Below are 21,970 nucleotides of genomic sequence, written 5' to 3'. Positions count from 1 at the left end.
ACAGTAGGTAGATACATATTTTGAACCATTTAGCCTCTCATCATAATAATATTGTTTCATACTCGCAGCCTGAAATTTGGAGGGGGGGGGGGTGTCACTCACTAGTCACTACACTAAGCGGTCGGACGCAGTAGGTAGTAGTTAGGGGATAGCTAAAAATTTCCTTTTATTTTTTGGCATGATTTTGAGATTTTTCAATTTGACCTTAGATTTGGGGGGGGGGGGGGGGGTCATGACTCATGTCACCTGTGACCCCCCCTTCGGACTGCGCCTGGTAATATTATGTAGGTAGTACCTATACCTGTAAAGTGTACCTACGTCATATGTACGTAGTTAACAAATAATTGCTTTATTATAGTGCAGGGTTAGTAAATTATAGAGCGATACAAGGCCGTTTTACCATCGTTTTTGCTTCTTCTTATCATTAAAATGATTTTAGCTTTAGATGTACATTATCATAATAATTTAGAAAACTAAATTATTATGATAATGGTAAAACTCTATGGTTAAATATGGCATTTTGATGGCGTCCATTTTTAACTTTAACCAAAGATTTGACATTTTGTATTGTAGTTAACCCTTAGCTGGTTTCGCTAAAAAAGGCAACGTATCTGGTATCGGGGGTAAAAAGTGACCGCACTCCAATAAAACATAATAAATATATAAAAACAGCTTTGTTTCAAATTAATTAGTAATTAGTTTTGTATACTGAAATAAATCTGTTCACCTAAATAAATTTCAGCTTTTAAGGCCACTAACATTAGTGAATAATATTTTTTTCCTTATATAAAAAAAGATCTTAGTTTTCGATCATACTTAGACGACTGTTAATTTAGGAGCCCTTAAATATATTTTAACATAAACATTTCTTTTATTTCTTTTTTTATCTAGTTTTCTTATATAATCTAAATAATAAAACACATTCATTTCTTTTAATATCGACTAAAAATAAAAAAATGACAGAGCAAAACCAGAAACCAAAAAATGCTCGTAAAATTTTACTATTTTGTTTGTGATTTTGGCAAAATTTTCTTTACATTACAGTAATAAAAACTTGTTATACTCGATACACTTTTTTGCTTCCAGAATTTTAAGAATCTGAAACTGTACCTACCTATGATAATTTGCTACAATAGCTGATTTCCTTCCTCTTCTTACGATCGTAAATTACTGTTTCACGTTGCAGACTGTTATAATAGTTTTCTGGGTGGTTTCTGAATTAGATTTCGAGTACTTATTTCATAAAAGCTAATTTTGGTTTAAAATTCCCGATGTATCGAAAAAATTATTAAAAATCATTACAAGGTACCGTTGAAAAAAACATATATATCTGGTATCGGGGGTAATTTTTGACCCCAGCACTATTTGTAACTCCATATTTAGCAACAGTAGAGCCACGTACGTTCGTCATCCACCGCACTACCCGACGTAACGAGATTACACAGAATGAGAAGAGTGTACATGTTTAAATAGTAAAGATATCATAGAAAATTCGAACGCCTGGGGTAACTTTTGACCCCCGATACCAGTTAAGGGTTAAAGTTATAGTTAAAGTTACAGCTATTTGCATACAATAAATAACAAATATTTTATATTTTGAAATGTAGTGCCAAGCTTCAAAAAGCGTGTTCTTTTTATTCATAGAGCCTACCATAGAGCGTAACTAATTTCTGAATTACTTACTTGCCTACTTGTCTAAAGCCTTCGATCTCAAAAACGGCCTTCATTGTTTTAAGAATTTAATTAAATATTTATTATGCTATTATTTCTAGTGGACGAGTTCTTGGAAGGCCTCTTCTCTAAAGAGGCGCACGATCGGCCATCGGACGAGAAAAATCCTGACGACTCCGAACTGACTCTACCGGTATGGTTCGACAAGAAGAAATACGAGCAGTAAGTATGGATGTTATGTTACATAAAGTATAGTCGGTTCTACATGGTTGGCGTTGGTCTGGTTGAACAATACGCAATACTCGAGCTGGTGCTAGTTGCTACCAGTAGATAGACGGATATGATAGATACAAATGGATATAATAGATACAAAGTTAGATATATAATTTTGAGAGATTTATGTACCTCATAGATAGGTATAACATCTATACTTAATAATATTATAAAGCGGAAGAGTTTGTTTGTTTGTTTGAACGCGCTAATTTCAGGTCAGGAACTACTGGTTTGATTTGAAAAATTCTTTCAGTGTTAGATAATAGATAGCCCATTTATCGAGGAAGGCCGAGAATCATTTATGATAACTATTTGTGTATTTAAATATTTTTAAAACGTAAATACTACGAAAAATACTTCTCAGAATTTTATTAAGTACACTAAAATAACTTAAAAAATACCATAAAAGTTTTTATCGCATAAATGTACATTACATTTATGTGATAAAGGTTTTTATTAAAATTACGGAAGGAAAATTTTATTATGTCGTACCATGCCTAAAATTAGTTAATATGACGTCACTAGACATGACTAGTTGTAAGTTGTAACAATCTAACCATAATATTCAGAATTTAACCATTTATCAAAAAATTACCGGTTTGATGTTATACACGGTCAATGATATTGTGATACTTACCGCCGCCGCGCACCGTACTCAGAGACATTTAATTACGATTAACCTTCAATTTAATGAAGAGTTTGACAGATAATGTATGGGGGACTATGTCAAAATTTTGAATTAATTACATTTAAGTAATTAATGTTCGACTCTGAGTGCGGCAGTTAGGTACGTAAGTTTACCGTCTACGGTATGTAGGTACATACATGTATGTATGGTATCACTCTCATCATTAGTCCTGACTAATGTCTAAACTAATTACTCATTACTCATAAGTATGTAATGAAAATGTAGCTAATTGGGTATACCTATGTTAACCAGTTTATAGCTTCTTTTGATATAATATTATAATATTAGATCAAAAGAAGCTATAAACTGGTTTCGGAGCTACCTATATGGTGGTCAGCAAAGAGTCAAAATCGATGAACTCTGCCGCACTCTAACTGGAGTCCCACAAGGCGTTGTACGATTTTTTATTCTTTATAAGCACCTAGCTTAAAAAAATCTGATTTGCCCCCCCTGGCACAGAATCTGCGTAATTTGCCTCCCCCCCCCCCCTGGCCCGTACGCCCATGGCTAGGACAATTGGAAGTGGCCTAGTCCCTAGAGGTTTTGATTGCCAGTCAGTGCGTTGTGAGTGAGTGAGTGAGTTAGTGCCTAGCTATTTTATTATTTCAGGATCTATACCGAACCTAATCTATGAAATTGGGTATACTGCTTAAGTACTAGTTAGTATACATATAATTACGCAGGTATAATTTTATCTTTGCTCTCGCAATAGGGTCGAAACGGTTCGTGTAAATAGTGCACGACATGCGCGCGGCCTGCTGGAACTACGCCTGCGCACTTCCGTGCGCTTTGATATTATTTTCAATAGTACTTTTTCCTCTTTGTTAAATGTTAAGTATAAAGAATACGCAATAAAAAAATCCTTTATCTCAGGGGCCGGAGGTTCTTCTGGGACTTCTGTTTCACGCTGACGACTACGATGATGTGTGGGCTGATAGCGGTGTTCGCGGTGCCATCCATCCTGAAGGTGCTGATCGGTTCCCGGCGCTCCAGCTCGCCGTACACGGCCTACAAGCGCTACGTATCCACCATATTGCACACCATGTCGTGGTTTGAGCACGAGCTGTATCCGGGCAGCACGTAAGTTCGCTTTGGATGTAAGAGAAAACCCAACTATAGGCTTTTAAAAAGGATAAGGGAAGGTAATTTCATTAACGCACTTGAAAATAAACTTTAAAATAATTATAACTAAAGTGCATACCTAAATGCTTGAGCCCTACAAAAATGCTCGCGCGCAACGGATTTTGATGCGGTTTTCTTTGATATATAGAGTGAGGTTTATAAGTATAATAACATTGCTGCCCGCCCCTGGATCATGTTGACGTCCCTACTAAGTTTAATATCTATATATATATTGCAATACAATATAAAAACCGGCCAAGTGCGAGTCGGACTCGCGCACCGAGGGTTCCGACAGCTTAAAGGTATTATAGACCTGAGTATTTGGTATGAATTTCAATTTAATACCTCTACGCGTTTATGAGGAAATGGGTAGTAAGTTTAAAATTATTAAAAAAAAATATATTATGTGATGTAGGTAACTAAAAATTTATGGTTTTCGTAATTTTTCCTTTATCTATGCTATAAGACGTTGCTTCGTACCAAATTTCAAGATTCTGAGTTCACGGGAGCACCCTGTAGGTTTTGATTCCCTTGCAAGTGTCGAAAATTTGCGGCATAAACGGCTGTATCTTTTGATTGCGTTGGCTTAGAAGTTTGATTTTTTCACAGCTTCAAGGGACAGTAGACCTGAGTAATTGATATAAATTTCAGCTTCATACCTCCACGCGTTCCTGAGAAAAAGGGTCTTGACAGACGGACGGACGGACAGACGGACAACAAAGTGATCCTATAAGGGTTCCGTTTTTTCCTTTTGAGGTACGGAACCCTAAAAATAATAAATTTTTTAGTACTGATTGCACCCCCCCCCCCCCCCCCCTCCCCGGCTCAAGCATATGATTGAAATGAACATTTCCGAAGATAAATATATTACAGATTCTAAAATTGCGGGACGTACCAGCTTTTGCGGCGGTACTGACCAATGCGGGCCACGGGTAGTAATGAATAATATACATAATTAAAAACTACAAAAATCAATGCAAAAGCACGCGCACGAGGTGTTTTGATGGTTTCCTAGCTTTCATATAGAAGAAGTCCATACTCCATACTGCACAAAATCCTATTTTTTTCGCATGCAGCAGATCCAAACAAAAATTTAAGGTATCCCGTGTGTCAATATTAGGATGAAGTAACTCCCAACGATTGAGTATTTTCCCTATTTATAAAAACGTATTTTTACCTGCGTGTGGAAGCTATTGTTGTCTCTTTTGTTATGTAAATCAAAGAAATTGATGGCGGGCCTATCTCATTTGGTCGGTGGTTATCGTAATCTTTTTGACTGGTCTTCAGTTAAACTGTATTCTGTGGTTAAACCAACAAAATACGTAGAGGCGTCGTCTGCATAAGCCAGCAAGTTTGCCGACCAATGCTTTACAGTGCACTAGTAGTATAATAATATGTGACTAGCTATTTGACCGAGCTTTGCTCGGTATTCGATAAAAAATGAATAAAATGACATTTCCTAAAAATGATTCCTAGATCTAGCAGATTTATCGCCCCCGAAACCCCCTATATCAAAATTTCATGAAAATCGTTGGAGCCGATTACGAGATTCCAATTATAATAATTAATATTTATGTCGCAGCCGACTGGTTTAAATAGCCGTTCAATCAAACAGCTAGCCCTATGACTGAACAACGCCATTCAATCACACGTCTAGCTTTTCTATTGAATATTTTAGTCGCTCAAAACGTTCAACACTACAGCTGATTCAAAAGCCGCCGTCTAATTGAAGTAGTTCAGCGCGCACCGTTGCGGCGCTAGGTGCGTTTTATTTACAATATGGCGTCAACTAGCAGGTGTTTGTTGGTGTTTGTGGTTGTTTTTCGGAAAGAAAGTAGTTAATAAAAGTCACAAGTGTTATTAAAGAGACAAAAATTGTCGAGGCACATACGAGTGAATTAAAATTTCAACAAATATTCGAGGAGAAATTACGGGATTGTGAAATGGATGGACGCAGCCTCCCCCGAAAGGGGGGTTTGGGGGGGCACAGCCCCCCGTCAAAACAAAAACAAACACAATCCAGAAAGTCCAAAAGTTGGTTAGGTTAGGTTAGAACTTAGACCAAAACACAGAGGGAGCCGAGCGAGCGCAGCGAGCGTGTTTTTTTTTTTTTTTTTTTTTTGCGCAGGGGAAACCCATCCGAGGTGTCCCGGGTTGGGGATGTGCCTCAGTTAGCTGAAGCACCCCGGGGGTATGTGAGACTCTTACTCACTAAAACCACCTGCGGTTCGCCTTCAGCCGCAAAAAGGAGGGATGTCCCGGATCTAACAAACACAGGACTCCCTCCACGACCGGCCGGTCTACCTCAGAAGGGACCGGACTTCCACCAAAGCTAGGGAACACTTCGGCAAACTGAAGCGTTCCCCTCGGCGCCGGGACTGGCTAAGCCGGGGAGGTTCCCATCCTCTCCCGGAGCCCCGTTAGACGAGACTTAGGAGGTTCGCATAGCGTCACCTCCGCACTCCCGTCCTACGCCGGCGGAGCGGCAGAGAGGTGGGATCGTCCTCTCTGTCCCGCTCCGCGGCCTCTTTTTTTGAAAGAGACCGCCGCCTGCCAGACCTCATCGCTCTCGAGCATGCAGCGCACCATGCTCGGGAGCGAGAGGTCCCCTCCTAGCACTGCCACGAGATCGTGGCGCTGCACGGCCCAACGATCGCACACCTCAAGGGTATGCTGGGCCGTGTCCTCCACAGCGCCGCACTCATGGCAGGCTGGCGTTGGCTCTCTCCTGGCGACCTTACACAGGTACTCACCGAAGCATCCGTGCCCGGTGAGTACCTGCGTAAGGCGGAAGGTGAGGGGTTTCTTCTTGCGGCAGCGAGCGTGCTGCGGCAGCAGCCGGCGACCGCCTTTAAATAAAAGGGGGGCTCGGGGTGCACAGCCCCCAGCCAAAACAAAAACAGACCAGTTGGCTAAGCGTCGTCTAGCTGTAGTGTTGAACGTTGTAGTCAACAAGTCGGCTAAACGACGTATAGCCGTGTGATTGAATGGCGTTGTTCAGTCAAAAGGCTAGCTGTTTGATTGAACGGCTATTTAAACCAGTCGGCTGCGACATTTATATATACAGTGTGTAACAAAAATAAGTGATAATACTTTAGGGTGTGTACGTGTTCCGTGTAGAGAGTTCACTGTGAAAGTAGCAGCGCTGAAAGACGAAATATTTTTTTTTACTTTTGTATGGGCCCTGGCCCGAGCATCACGAATTTCCCCATACAAAAGTAAAAAAATATTTCGTCTTTCAGCGCTGCTACTTTCACAGTGAACTCTCTACAAGGAACACGTACACACCCTAAAGTATTATCACTAGAGATGTGCCGATCATGACTTTGGCCGACTAGCCGACTAGCCGATTAGTCGGCTGCAAAGAAGCCGATTAGTCGGTTGCAAAGAAGCCGACTAATCGGCGACTAGTCGGCGAAACCGATCATGGTTTCGGAAGTTTCCGTAACGCTTTTTTACTGCTGTTTTGCGGGTAAGTCGCACACGCCGCCTGCGAACGTGTCGAATCGTGTATTTTGTTTCTATGATACAGTTGATGGTTTTCAGTAAATATTTTGCATGTACATGAAATCTCGATTTAATAATACACACTTAATTTGTTGTTGAAATTATATTTACTAAAATAATTTCTTTACTAGCAAGTAATTTCAGAAACACTTCTTTTAATTTTAAAATGTGTAACACTGATTGAGTGTGATATGAACACATTATAAATAATAATCAAGGTTTTTCTTTAATGTAATTTCAATAATAGCAAAAAAGTAACAAGCCGATTAGTCGGCGCTTTTTGCCGACTATTCGCCGACTACAAAAGTGGCCGGATAGTCGGCTTTACCGACTAGTCGGCACATCTCTAATTATCACTTATTTTTGTTGCACCTGTATAAGTACAAGAATTGCTCGTTTAAAGATATTATAGGTAAGATTATAAAATGTATTTTTATCTTGGGTAAAATAAGCGAGGTTTTATTTTAAGAATCGGCGTAAGAAGATTGTAAAAAATATTGTGGTTTTCATTATTATTAAACTTACCTACGAATTATGATGAATCGACATTTTTTTTATCAGGTCCTGGAAATCCTTAGCTACGGTTAGAAGTCGACATTTCCGAGCTGGACAGTCTGCGAAGCTTAAGGGACAAGGGATAGTCTCGCAGCGAGATCTGGCGCTGACACAATTTGGATTTATTGGATTCTCCCTGCTCAAGTCCGACGAGTTCACTATACGACAGCTGGAGCCTGGCGACTGGGATGCCTATCTGCATTTCTGGAGAACCATCGGACATGCGATCGGCATAGAGGACAGGTTGGTGACAAATGACGCCACTCTCAAAAAAAGTACCCCCCCCCCTTATTTTTTTATAAAAAAAAAAGATTTATACCTCTATCTTTTAAAATTAAAAAGAGTCCCAGATTTTTTCCTTAAACTAACTTCGGTAATTGAATTAGTTTAATGAATAAACTTTGGTTTTTCTATGTTTTATTCCATGAAGTTCTTAACAGATTGTGTAAGCGGAGTCTACAAGTTTAGCTATCAAAATTTAAATGAGTACTCACTATCTCCAGTTCACGAGTGCACAAATGCGCAAGTTAAAAATTAACTTGTGAAATTTTTTACCAGTTATCGGTAGGTACACTAGTAAGTATATTTAAGTTTGTAGCACACAATATTAAAATGGGTCTGTGTAGCGCCACTTTCTCATATTAACTATTAAGTTAACCGTGACCCAACGGTTTCCGTAAATGAGACCTTTTTTATCTTCATAGGATATTTACATCAGAAGTATTGCACTTGATCAGATTAGTGTGAAAGTAAGAGAAAATCTAAAATGGCTGCCATATTTTACAACCGCGATAGAGACAAAAAATTTGGGAGCCAATTTGTCGATAAAATATATGCCCTACATCATAACATTAAAGGATCGGACACCGGTGTCGGGACACATCGAATATTAATTATTTAATTTAATACATAATTAGGTGTTTAATATTAAAAAAAATCAAAAGCACCTTTATTAACCCATCAAGCCCTATGATATTCTATTTTGATCAAGCCCCATAAGCTCACCGGTGAGCAAGACAATATTGTATAAGTCAATATTGTCACTATTTGAAATTTTCGTAAAATATTAATTCGAAGAGATCTTCGTTTATCAACACCAATTTATTACAGATACAATATCTGCCGTAAGACAGTCGAAGAAACGAGGCAGGTGTGCCAAGTGATCTGCGACAGGGTATACACTCCTTGCCTCACGGACGTGCCTGAGTACTTCGAGCACATGGCCCGGGTGCTGCTCGAGGCCATGACCTGCGTCAATCCGACCATCGACATCGAGGCCAACCTCTTCCTCACCAGATATCTCGCCAACGTCCCCGGGTATATACTCACCGAGAGAGACAGAGTGGACATTCAGAGACGTATAGTCGAGAAATCGCAACCCAAAACAGAAAACACCAGCGACTGTTGTAAGTATTTTGTACAGAATTTTTGTTCCTTCCATGTCTTCCATGTCACTATTTTATATCATTAGGTAAAGGTGTTCTGAGAACAAATATAATTTTGTAGCATAACTCTACTGTAGTTCTTTACATAAAAATCTGCTATCTAAAGTTATTTGAAGTCTCGCTTGTAATGTGCGTGCGCCCAATTCGGGCGGACCAATATTATGATGATGACAAGATGATGACAAGATGATGACGTATAATTTTACTGCCTGATTTTAAAGAAGAATACGTGGGAGAGCCATGCTTCGGCACGAATGGGCCGGCTCGACCGGAGAAATACCACGTTCTCACAGAAAAACGGCGTGAAACAGCGCTTGCGCTGTGTTTCGCCGAGTGAGTGAGTTTACCGTAGGCCCAATCCCCTCCCCTATTCCCTTCCCTACCCTCCCCTATTACCCTATTCCCTCTAAAAAGACCGGCAACGCACTTGCAGCTCATCTGATGCTGAGTGTCCATGGGCGACGGAAGTTGCTTTCCATCAGGTGACCCGTTTGCTCGTTTGACCCCTTTTTTCATTAAAAAAAACCAGGTAGTTTTTAAAGCAACCTAAATATAGTGATTTTGTGCTCTGTCCAATGACTAGTACTGTCCAATCACTAGTCATGTTCACCCTGTAGCTGTACTGTAATTTGTGATATTTTAAGGTGTGGAAGCGACCGATGTGATACAGCGGCCGCTGATAGAGGTGCCGCACGCCAAGCCGCTGCTGCTGCACTGGCGCGACTTCGAGACCGTGGAATCCTCCCCCGCCTACAAACGGCTCCCGGGGCCCTCCAGATACAGGATAAGTTTCGCCAGCATCATGATCGCGATACACTCCTGCTTCATCGGCAGGATAGTCATGAACTGGATCTACAGATACTCCGTCTTCTTGATCAAATATTTCCCGTACCTGGCGTTCTTTAAGTACGGCATAAGGACGTCGTACGTGAACATATTCGTGGAGGACCCCACGGACGACACGGAGCTGAAGCCCAACTCGGCGTATGCGACGCCGCAGTCGGCCTCATGGTTCAGGACGATAATGAGCTCGTTTTGAGTTTAGTTCATGCGAAATGTTCGGGTACTCGCGGGTGTGTGGATATATAATAACGAAATTCTACTTATAAAATGGAAGTTTATTTGAAGAAGTCGTGCGCTTTTAATCTCTCTCGTTTGCTGACGTTGATCTGCAGCAGGTTGTCGGTGATGTCGTCTGTGGGGGTGTCGAGCGGCGCGGGGGCGGGGGGTCTGGGCGGGGCCACGAGCGGCGTGCGGGGAGTGGGGGTCCGTTTGGGCGTCGTATGGGGCAGGACCCCCACGGCGTTGGGGGTCAGCCTCAGTCGCGGGGACAGCAGCAGATGTTTGGCCGCCAGCTTCCGCGCCGCCGGCGACATGCTCTCTAGCCGCTCCGTGTTTGTTCTGAAACTGTCCACACGTTGTTAATATTATACGTATTGGCCCAAGAGCCAGGGGCAGCCAAACCTTCGTCATTTTGTAAAATCTGAAAGTTTTTCTGTTTACGTATGGCTTATTTTTCTATTATGGTCCATTCGCGCTTAAATTGTCGTCAATCTTATCAACGCAAGAAGCAATCACCGATATCGCTTAGGCGCCTCTATTGATCAATCAATTTTAGTATATAATCGAAGAGAGAAAACTCCATGCAATAAGCTTTAACAAAGTATTGACAATGTCCAGCGTAGAAATTATATTTTAGTATAATATTGTATCTAGATGGAAATGGTTTCTACGCGCATTATGTATTACTAGCTATTTGGAGCCGATTCCGAGATTCCAAAATATGGTATAAGTAATACTTAATAACAAAAAATGTATGCTCAAATTAAATATTTTTCTATACATAAGTATTCAGCAACATACAGTAAATTAGGTACATTCTAAGAGAGATTTATTTCTTCGCATAATTATTTTTGTTTTATTTTTTAAAATTGCAGGTAAGTTATTATTTTTTTTATTACTTTAAATTTATAATTTTGTACATATTAATGAAAATATATCTGCCAAAAATGGTTTTTACGACTGTTATTAACAGTAATTACCTTCAAAATATAGACATAGCAACACTTTAACAACGTAAAATATTCAGTGATAATTTATTTTCATTACCACGAGAATATGACCTATGTGAAGTTAGCAATCGAGTTCAAGGTAAATGATTTTTATATATGTCATTCGATTGTACCCGGAGTGTACCCGATTGTACCGCAATTAAAATCGTTTGTACCTCAATAGGATAGAAATGGGGAGGTGGTAAAATTTGCTTAGCAACCGACATAAAGATTCCGGAATTTCAATGATGTCATCTGGAAGAGCATACCGGATTGTACCCGTTTTTAAAGATTAACTTTTATTTTATTTCACGAAAAAAAAACAAAAAAAATTGTTTTCCTTAAAAATAAGGCTTTGTATGGAGTAGAAGGAAAGAAAGTATATAAAGCAGTACAAAATATGAGTAAAATAAGTTATTTTTTTTTAAATTAATCCACAATAATTACTTTAGGCAAAAAAAATTTTCACCGAGGTAAAATAAATCGCCGAAAACACTTAAAACTCGGAGTTAAATTTTGTAACATTTATCGTTTGTACCTCGCCAAAACAGAAAGATTATTAAAGAAGATACTATTCACTTTATACTCACACAACATTTTTTGAGATTCAAACGATTTTTCATATAGTAACAATATAATAGTCTACGATTTTAATTGCGGTACAATCGGGTACACTCCGGGTACAATCGAATGACATAATATATAAAAATAATTTACCTTGAACTCGGTTGCTAACTTCACATAGGTGAGAATATGGCACATAATTTAAAAATAAAATGAGGTGCAGTCAGCTGCACAGACATCACAGATAAGAAATATCAAACAAACAATCATACCACGCCATAAAGTTAATATACCTAGCGGAATAGAGCAACAATCTCAAGCTGTCAAACGTAACCAAAATTGGTTTTATCTGTGTGTAAAAACATGTGTACGTATACACTTACACAAGCATGATTGAACAAGAATTCTATGAGATTAAATTGTCAACGTGCGGCACGTGCCGACTGGACGTCAAAAAAAGAGTGCTGCTGTCATGTATCACACGTCTCTTTTTACCACGCAGTGTTACTGATAGTGACATCTCGCTTGCTCAGGCCTTTGCTTCTCTATTCTATATTAACTTTATGTACCACGCTAATCGCTATCAATTATAAAGTATATTATTACTAATCAGATTAAGACACATAAGTAGGTACTTATAATAGTATGAACAAAATAGATACTGACTGCTAATGTATAGTTTTGATAACTATTTCCTTAATTCTAAATTGTTCCGTATTAATCCGTAGTAACTACAAGGAATCTCTATAAAGTTTTGTATTTCTTCCATGAGGTACGGAATCTTAAGAGTCCGGATGCCATCGAAATTCTCATACAAACGTAATACCATGAATCAGTTATTATTCAGCTTAAGAAAGTAATTACCTAGGGTCCTGAAAAAAGATTCAGTATTCACTGCAAAATATTTACATACCAAAAATATGAACGATTCGCTGTCCCGGTGAATTTCGTGTCACTTTAAAACCTTCCCTGGACTTCTACGAATATTTTAAGACTAAAATCAGCCCAATCCGTTCAGCCGTTTTCGAGTTTTAGCGCGACTAACACAATTGAAAATCCATTTTTATATATATAGATTACAATATTTACATACTAAATTGTAATCCCTCATATTTTTTCCACCCGGACTCTTAACAAGTAAAAATAATAATTAAACTTCTAAACCAGACTGCATTTTGATATTGACTCGACTGCGTTTTGTTTTCGTTCCATCCCCACAGGACAGGCATCGCATAGTGTGGGGATCTAACTTTCACATTATATAAAACTAATTTTGGTTAATAAATATTTGTATTTGTCTACAAATACGGATTGTTACACTCACAGTAACCTCGAATCTAACGTCACCTCTCAAGCTAAGTTCCACTAAGCTGTTCAGGCTGCAGAACGTGCCAAAAAAATTTACATATACACTCCATAAACATAATACTCCTTCTGGCGCAGTAGGGTATAATGTTAAATTAATTATTTGAAAAACAACCCCCGATTTAAAATTTGAATAAGTGTCAGGAATCAGAAATTCAAAATTGAACCTAATAAAAATAATGGAAGTTGCTTAGGGTGAAGCCAAACGAGCGTAATTTATGAGTTGTGAGTCGCAGAATTTGGGCTGGCAGAAGTTCTGCTGCATTCAGATTGATACAAAAGTACTGTTTGATTCACACGAGCGTAATTTTGTGAGTCATGATTGGTGTGAAAAGATATTTACGCGACCGAAATTCTGCGACTCACAACTCAAAAATTACGCTCGTTTAGCTTCACGGCACCCTTACAGGACATAGATAAACTCAAATGCAGTGCAACTTCGATTTAACAAATTGTAGGGGAACATCAAACATGTAAAATATTCGTAATTTCAATTAATTCGTTAAGCTGAGGTTTTTTATGATGAGGTTAGGTTAAAAATATATATTTTTTTACATTATGAGTCATACATTGTTGGCAACTTTATATCCTTTATATGAAGTTGCCAACATTTGGGTTGACAAAGATACAAAAAAAAAATCCACAGCCGAACATATAACCTCCTCGTTTTTTGGAAGTCGGTTAAAAATCAAAATTCTAAAAAAAATCAAAACAGCACGATACTCACGTGTGCGGGCGAGCGAGCGGCGAGGGGGCGGGTGTGGGGGGCGCTCGGCGGCGGCGGGCTGCGCGCTCCGCCAGCTTCATCGCGATACGCTCGCGAGCCCCGCCCTCCAGCATACGGTACGCCGCGCCCGAGCCCACGCTGTGGATAACACGTGCGTAAAAATACTGTTGATACAATTTGAAGGTTGAGAGATAAGATATGAGGCAGTGATTATTTATATAATTCATGTGCACAAATATTTTTAATGACGCACATAAGCTCTGTTCATATTGATTAAGAGTCTAATCAATTAGACCATTTTGTTAATATGATCATGACTTTACACTGGCTTTAAAAATATATATTTTCGGTTATCAAATTTCATTACTCTAATCACTAATGTTATGCAAAAGTTTGTGTGTATGCTTGATTCGCGCCTTAAATGGACTGAATTTAAGTCCATACTTATTAACGTAAGTAATTATAGTTTTGGTTAATTGCGTAAAGATTATAATCATTATTTATATGCCATGACTAAACTCCGATTTTTAATTCAAGATCAAAAAACTACTACAATATTGCCACTGCAATAAAATATTTGTGCAAGAGTATATTCCTTTTTTTCTAAAAAACAAGGCTTAGATAATTTTAATTATTAGTAATTTTAATCAGATGATTTTAATAAGTAACCTGAGTTATTTTATTTTACATAAATACAAAACGCCCTAATAAAATCTTAAACATCGGTAATTTTTGGTAGTATACCTGGTATTTTACTGGTATCACTTCAGGTATTCATAACATTTGGGCAATAATTTACAGGCTAAAGTAGCATACTTAATCTTATATCTTTAAACGAGCAAATCTCGGAATCGGCTCCAATGATTTTCATGAAATTTAGTATATAGGGGGTCTCGGGGGCGATAAATCGATTATTCGTGTTTTATCGATAATCGATAAACTGAAAAATATGACTCTTCCTGACATCTATTGGCGAATAATAATACTATAAGCAACTAATTGTTTTAACGACCAGCATATGGCGTTATTAAGTAACACGAAGTCAATGAGTGTTTGCTATACCGAGCAAAGCTCGGTCATCCAGGTACTATATAATTTAAATATACATGTACCTAATTTACAAAATAGCAGAAAAATTGTATGTAGCTCGCTTTATGGTCGTTATCTTATTGCCGCCATTTTTTTCGGAAGATAGTGAAGAAGAATAAAAAATGCGCATGAAAAGTGATTTTATTTTAACCTTTCCGAATCTCTTTCCCATAATATTAAAATGATAAAATGATGTCTTATATGTTTTACAGCAGCATTTGTGCTATTCTGTAAACTATGTAAGTGCGAGAGGGACGAATGCTATTCAAACTTAAAAGACGTCCTATTTAGACTAAGATGTAAGAGTATCATCTGGGTTCTAGTAAAAACCATTAATATTAATATACAAGCTTGTATCAATAAGGATTATTTGACGAAAACCTTGTTTAATCATTATGTTGACCAGTAATGCCAATAATAAATAAAGTAACATATTGCGAAAAGGTTAGCGAAACCTGAAATATTCACTTGACAATGACATAAGTCACTTTGACACCTTTGACAGTGACGTATCTGAAGTAGCTTTTTTGATCTTGAATTAAAAATCGGAGTTTAGTCTAGACTTGTTTTCTACTACACTATGAGGCTCCAAAACTAATATTTCTAGGGACCATTAACTAGTAACTACTAATTAAGTAATTAAAAACTTCGAGTCATTCGACGTTGCACAAAACTTTATAAAAATATTTACATATATGGACAATAAAGTTAAGTGTATTTGTAAAGATTTTGACAAAGTAATACAAGTACTTACTATCAGAGAAGTTGATTCCTAGGCAGATGGGGGACCTACGAAGTTTGGTCGTCTTACGTCAAACCCAGCCGACAGATCACAATTATAAAGCTGGGAACAAATTATCGGACGCATTCATAAGTCGCGGCTGATGGATACGACTTAACAATGTGCACGGTTCATACGGGGACGTCCGCGGACGAAGGAAAGTTTGTAGGAAAATGAGTCTTCGGATGTATGGCCAGTCATTTCAGAAAATTGTCCGCCGTACGCGGATGCGCCTGCGCCCCGTTCATAATGTCCGCGGATGAAAAACATCAGCTGTTCGGATGTCCGAACGCTATAGGTCGTCAAGGTCGCGGACGCGACCTTGAGCGTACGGACATCCGAACACTGATCTGGCTGGCTGGATGCAAAAACATCGCATCTCCGAAGACGTTTGGGCCATAGATTAGTGACCGACCGAAATTTCGGTTTCAGCCAATTTCGGGCAAAAAATCTAGTTTCGGTTTCGGCCTTAGTTTCGGTATCTTCCAAAATATAGCCGAAACTTTCGGCCCTGCTGAAACTCGAGTGTTCGTAAATTTACGTGCGCCGTTGGGTAAACTACGCATACTTTAACTCGTGCTTCGAAAAAACATCTCGCTAGCCAGATTCTTTTAAGACGTCCGAACGCTCAAGGTCGAGTCCGCGACTTATGTCAGACAATGTGCACAGTTTAGTGTATTTTGTATTAACCAGATAGAAACAAGCCGCATCCGAGGAAAATGTCCGAGGACAACGTCCGATAATTTGTTCCCAGCTTTAATATTGAATGGGGTATTTGACAGATTTTTAATCTTGAATTACAGTTTGGTTGCGATTAAGAAGTTCATCGAACGTATTTTTTTATTTTAAAATATGTATGTATCTCTTATTAAGAAACATGTAAATAAAATTCAAAATTCAGCAATATGGTCTCGCACTTTGTAAGTGACGTCAATATTGTGTAAACTATAGTTTCGTTTAATTTTTCAACTGCACATGTGCAGTTTTCGCGCATGCGCAATAATATAAATTATTATCATCAATGTCTGTCAGATTTTGGCACATGATACTGACACTGACACAAATTTTCAACTAAGTGCATGAGCAATGTGTTGAAAAACGAAACGAATACGACTATTACGCGATTTTGATATGACAATAGCCAATCCGGAACTTTTTCGAATAAGTGGCGCAAGAAACAAAAAGCCTAACATATTTTTGTCTTTTTGGATATATTAATTGTTATTATTTTTATTAAAACTTATGTAAGTCACATAAAGAACCATCATTTTTATGCATCTAAAGCAAACAATCACAAACATATTATAGACATGATCACCTAATGACGTTAGTCTGTCAAAGTAGGAATCAATTTCCGCGATATGGTACTTACGCGGGAAGAGGCGTGTCTCCTCCATCCAGTCTGAACGGTGTGCCTTCTATTTCACCCCAGGTCATGAGCGGCGACTGGTCGGGGCCGTCGCCGGGGCGGGGTGACGGCGTCGCCACGAACGGGTACTGGCTGTCCACCTTCTCCGACGATATCGTTGTACCGTCCACACCGATCTTCCCCTTAACACTGAGGTCCTGAAGAATGTTTTTAAAAAACATTTAGCTGACGAGAAAATAATTCGCAGTCTTTACAAAACAGAGATTACAGTCTCAAAATTTTGGTATGGCGTAATTTATAATAACAATATGTTTATTAATTTAATACCGTCAGTAAACAAAGTTTAAGTCATCAACCTCTCTAGAGGTTGATGACATATTATAAACTTTGTTTAATAATATATAAAAAGCACCCTCTAGGGCGCTTTTTATATATTATTATGCTGAATGTTTTTTTTAAATCGCAAAACACCTTTAAATAGCTTTTTAAAATGGTAATTGCTTATTTATGAAAGTGACTATATTGAAATTAACATGTGATTCCTACTGAAAAGCGTAAAATCAGCTGTTGTTTTATAAAAAGTAAATTGCTCTTTAGGTACCTGTTTTCTAGCGATGGCACTGATTTCTTCTTTGTTCTTAATAGGATCAAATATTTGAGTTTTGAGACGTGTATTTTCATACTGTAGTTCGGGCTTAGGTCCAGGTACCTGAGAGGCTGCACCATCTGGTACATACATTATGTAGTTTTTGGCTCGGTAACGCCATGTGTCTATCTGCAAAAAAAGTTTTATAAAATATTTTCTTTGTTATACATGTTTGTGCGTATGGAGTATTATGGATGTGTGTGATATTCTTCTGTAAGAACTATTGAATGAATTTTCATGAAAGGAATTGAAGTACCATAAGCTCTGGATTACCAAAAATACTACTATGTAAATCTGCAATAAGCATTTAGTAACAAAATTACTGGTATACCTCTTCTGGCCTTTTTGTTTGGTCAGCTTGTTCTTCTATAGATGGAACTGCTAATGCTGAGTCAACTAAAGCTGCCGATGTCACTTCAGCTTCAAATTGGGAGGAAAGTTTTGCTGCTCGCTTCTTATTTTCTAATGATATAACACGATCATAGCTAGCATTATCTTCACTTGTATGCTTAGCAAGAAATGAATCTGAAATACATGAGAAAATGTAATTTAATTATATTTTAAGGAGTTTACAGGTAAAGGTTTGATATATGAATAAAAACCAAAAAATTATAATACATATATAAATTACAAGCATTCTTCATTTCAGTTACATTCATTCATGTAACTATCAAAAATTAATATTTTCTAATGATTTTGTACTTTTACACAGGTAATGGAAACCTTCCTTGCGAGATTACAACAAATGATCAGATTAATATATAAAATAAAAAGTTACCCAAAGTATGCCTATCTGTAATATCCTTAGGGGGTTCTTTAATTTCTATCTGTGGAGGCTCGGAGAGAATATTTTGTTCTCCATGATGTGGTGTGTCAAATGTTGCTGGTGAGTTATCTGCAGGAAGGAACAAAAATATTTTATATTCTATAACATTATATTATTCTCTACACGAATCAAATATATTTGTAGAAAAAAATTCTAATACAATATGTATATCTATAAAATTTTGAGCTGTAGGTCTACTACGCTACGCTTGTAATTGCTAACACTTGCATTTCTGACATACCTACTGCAGTTAAACCATAAAGTTAATATACCTAGCAAATAGAGCAACAAGCTCGAGCTGTCAAACGTAACCAAAATTGGTTTTCATCTGTGTGAAAAATATGTGTACGTAATACACTTACACAAGCATGATTGAACATGAATTCTATGAAATTAAATTGTTAACGTGCGGCATGTGCCGACTGGACGTCAAAAAAGAGTGCTGCTGTCATGTATCACACGTCTCTTTTTACCACGCAGTGTTACTGATAGTGACATCTCTCTTGTTTAGGCCTTTGTTTCTCTATTCCGCTAGGTATATTAACTTTATGAGTAAAACATTAGTTTATCCCTTAAGCCTAAAGCTTAGAACAAACCTACGAGTCAGTTACAGAGCGTAAAGTTGCGTCAAGTTGTCAAATGTGTTTTTTGTATACAAAACATACATTTGACAACTTGACGCAACTTGACGCTCCGTCACTGACGCGTAGGTTTAGCCTCAACTTTAACTCTCAGGCATTGTATGATTTATCAACCACCTAGGTAATTGGAGTTTTATAGTCTTTGTCTTTTTAGGGGGATATTAGATTATCATATATATTGGATCCGAGATCATTGAGTCAATGATATTGGATAATGTAATATAGACCTAAGATTCATTTCTTCCTTGATCATAGATTTTTGACATTTGCTGAGATATTGGATCCAATACGGTCATAGAAATAGGTGTTGCCAGTTATTTAATATAAAAAAGAGTTTTTAATTTCTTGTTCGTTAATATGTTTCAAATGATGTAATGTAATTATTTTTCTAAGTATATACTTGGATAATCTTGCTGAAATAACAAAAAACAAGCCATATTAAAAATGACGATGTCTTTTGACAAATCGAATTCTCTGAGATCTAGTAACCCTGACGTCAATACCTGTCAGCGTTAGCGCTCTCCATTGGCTATTGAAAATATGACGTAAAATAGGATCAATGAAATATGATAATGTAATATGCAGATATGATCAAATGATCATATATATTGGATCCTATATATGATCATAGAAATGATCCAATATAAATGATAATGTAATACCCCCCTTAGGGTTCCGTACCCAAGGGGTAAAAGCGGGACCCTATTACTGAGACTTCGATGTCTGTCGATCTGTCTGTCTGTCTGTCTCCAGGCTGTAACTAAATAACCGCTATAGCTAGACTTCTGAATTTTTTACAGGTTGTGTATTTCTGTTGCCGCTATAACAACAAATACTAAAAACAAAATAAAATTTATATTTAAGGGGGGCTCCCATACAACAAACATTTTTTTGGCCTTTTTTGCTCGTAATCAATAATGGGATCAGCTAGGCACTTGAAATTTTCATAAAGGCCTTAGTTATATGTCTACTTTAATTAATAATATTAATAGTTAAATAAAATAAAAATTTGAGGGGGGCTCCCAATTCAGTGGCGGGTTTACAAATTTGCCGCCTGTAGGCTATTCAATTTTTGCTGCAATATTTTACAAGAAATGTTCTTGGTGGAATTTTTTATTTCTGTAAGAAAATAAAATGGGGCTAAATTTGCCGTCCCTCTAAATCTGCCGCCCTAGGCTCCAGCCTACTTAGCCTATTGGTAAATCCGCCACTAGCTCCCATACAAAAACACAATTTTTGGCCTATTTTTCGTCTATAACGGTACGGAACCCTTCGTGCGCGATCCGACTCGCACTTGGCCGATTATTTTAATTCATAAAACCTTATTTTGATTACCAATATTTGAATCTTTTGTATGAAGCAAAAAATTTTTTACTTAACTATTTATTTTGGGAAAAATCATTATTCAAAGTAGGTGGTAATTATATGCCCTATGCCACGACCACTTAGTTTTTGTCTTAATTTTAATATTTTTTAAGAAACAGTTCTTAGGCATACATTGTACCATATTTAAAAATATTTTTGAATGCCAGTGCACGTGGGGCCTGAATAAGGGTTAAAAGCATTATAGAGCATTTTTATGTAAAGCAAGGTAAATAATAATAATAATAATGAACTCTTTATTTGCACATAATAAAATACAAAATGCGAAAGAGAAACAATTTTTAGGAAGAGCGCAAATTGGCGGTCTTACCGCTTTAAGCGGTCTCTTCCAGACAACCATAAAAAAGGATATTTAAAAAAAGAAATAAAAGGATTATGACAAACAAAGTCTCTTAAAAACTAAGTTTTTTTAACGTAAAAGATATAACATATAAAAGTAATGTTTTATTATTCGTAGTAGTAAGTATATTATATATAAAATAAGGTACTACAACTTCTGCAATTTGTGAGTGCCTAGTTTTATACAGGGGAAAAAACCATTTAATGCTAAGTACTCATATGCAGTTTTGCTCGATATTTTTACTCCAAATCAAGTAATAATTAATGTATGCCGCAAAACTCACAGCTCAAAGACTCGCATCGAGCCAGCTCGATAGAATTGAATATATCAATTTAGAATAAAACTATTGAGCAATGCTGAATGTGTGGACGAAATCCCGATTCACGGTCTTGCTCGATGTTATTGCTCGATCGAGCAAAACCGTATGTGACTACTTAGCATTATAATGTAAAGACAACAAACTAGGCTAGTTAAATATTATTATTTATATATGTATATATTATTTTACTCACAAGGTTCTGTAGGTGGTCTTTGTCCACTGTATTTCCTGGCAATTTCACGCAGCTTAGCATAGTCTTTGTTTTCGGTAGCTTCTAGGAAGTCATTTTGTGCTTTAAGTTTTTCTAAATCAGGAAAGAAATCTCTTTGTATAATTTTGGCAATACCCTGGAAAATAATAAAGGTTGATGAAATTATGATGAAAAGAATTAACCATTTCATAGTAGTTGGCCATAAATGACTACTAAAGTACCTTAACATACTCTTCTTCATCCAAAACATTTGTTTTCTTAACAACCTTTTTCTTTGGTACTTTGGGTACTTTAAACACTGAACTTTCTTTCTGCAACAATTGCATATTTTCCAGCGCAGCTGCTCCTACATTTGTTTCTTCAGACATATTGTGGTACTCTTCCGGCACTTGTAAGC

The 21,970-nt window shown here is 37.5% G+C and overlaps 2 protein-coding genes across 2 annotated transcripts in view; one reads left to right on the top strand and one right to left on the bottom strand.

The window, feature by feature from the left end:
- LOC121727741 overlaps positions 1-10,372 on the top strand; it is a 16,482-nt gene extending 6,110 nt beyond the window's left edge. The window contains exons 2-6 of the mRNA XM_042115722.1: positions 1,773-1,893; positions 3,506-3,712; positions 7,823-8,059; positions 8,927-9,222; positions 9,906-10,372. Of these exons, the coding sequence (XP_041971656.1) occupies positions 1,773-1,893; positions 3,506-3,712; positions 7,823-8,059; positions 8,927-9,222; positions 9,906-10,300 (1,256 nt within the window). The 3' untranslated portion in view covers positions 10,301-10,372. The remainder of the gene's footprint in view (positions 1-1,772; positions 1,894-3,505; positions 3,713-7,822; positions 8,060-8,926; positions 9,223-9,905) is intronic.
- LOC121727740 (splicing factor ESS-2 homolog) lies at positions 10,362-21,970 on the bottom strand. Its single transcript, XM_042115721.1, has 8 exons — positions 21,795-21,970; positions 21,556-21,709; positions 18,632-18,748; positions 18,185-18,378; positions 17,809-17,982; positions 17,211-17,404; positions 13,969-14,106; positions 10,362-10,668 (listed from the first exon to the last, which is right to left on the bottom strand). The coding sequence occupies exons 1-8, from the start codon at positions 21,939-21,941 to the stop codon at positions 10,380-10,382; spliced, it is 1,407 nt and encodes a 468-aa protein (XP_041971655.1). The 5' UTR covers positions 21,942-21,970; the 3' UTR covers positions 10,362-10,379.

This window comes from Aricia agestis, chromosome 6 (assembly GCF_905147365.1).
Source record: "Aricia agestis chromosome 6, ilAriAges1.1, whole genome shotgun sequence".
Lineage (NCBI taxonomy): Eukaryota > Metazoa > Arthropoda > Insecta > Lepidoptera > Lycaenidae > Aricia > Aricia agestis.
This window is presented reverse-complemented; position numbering and strand designations above follow the sequence as displayed.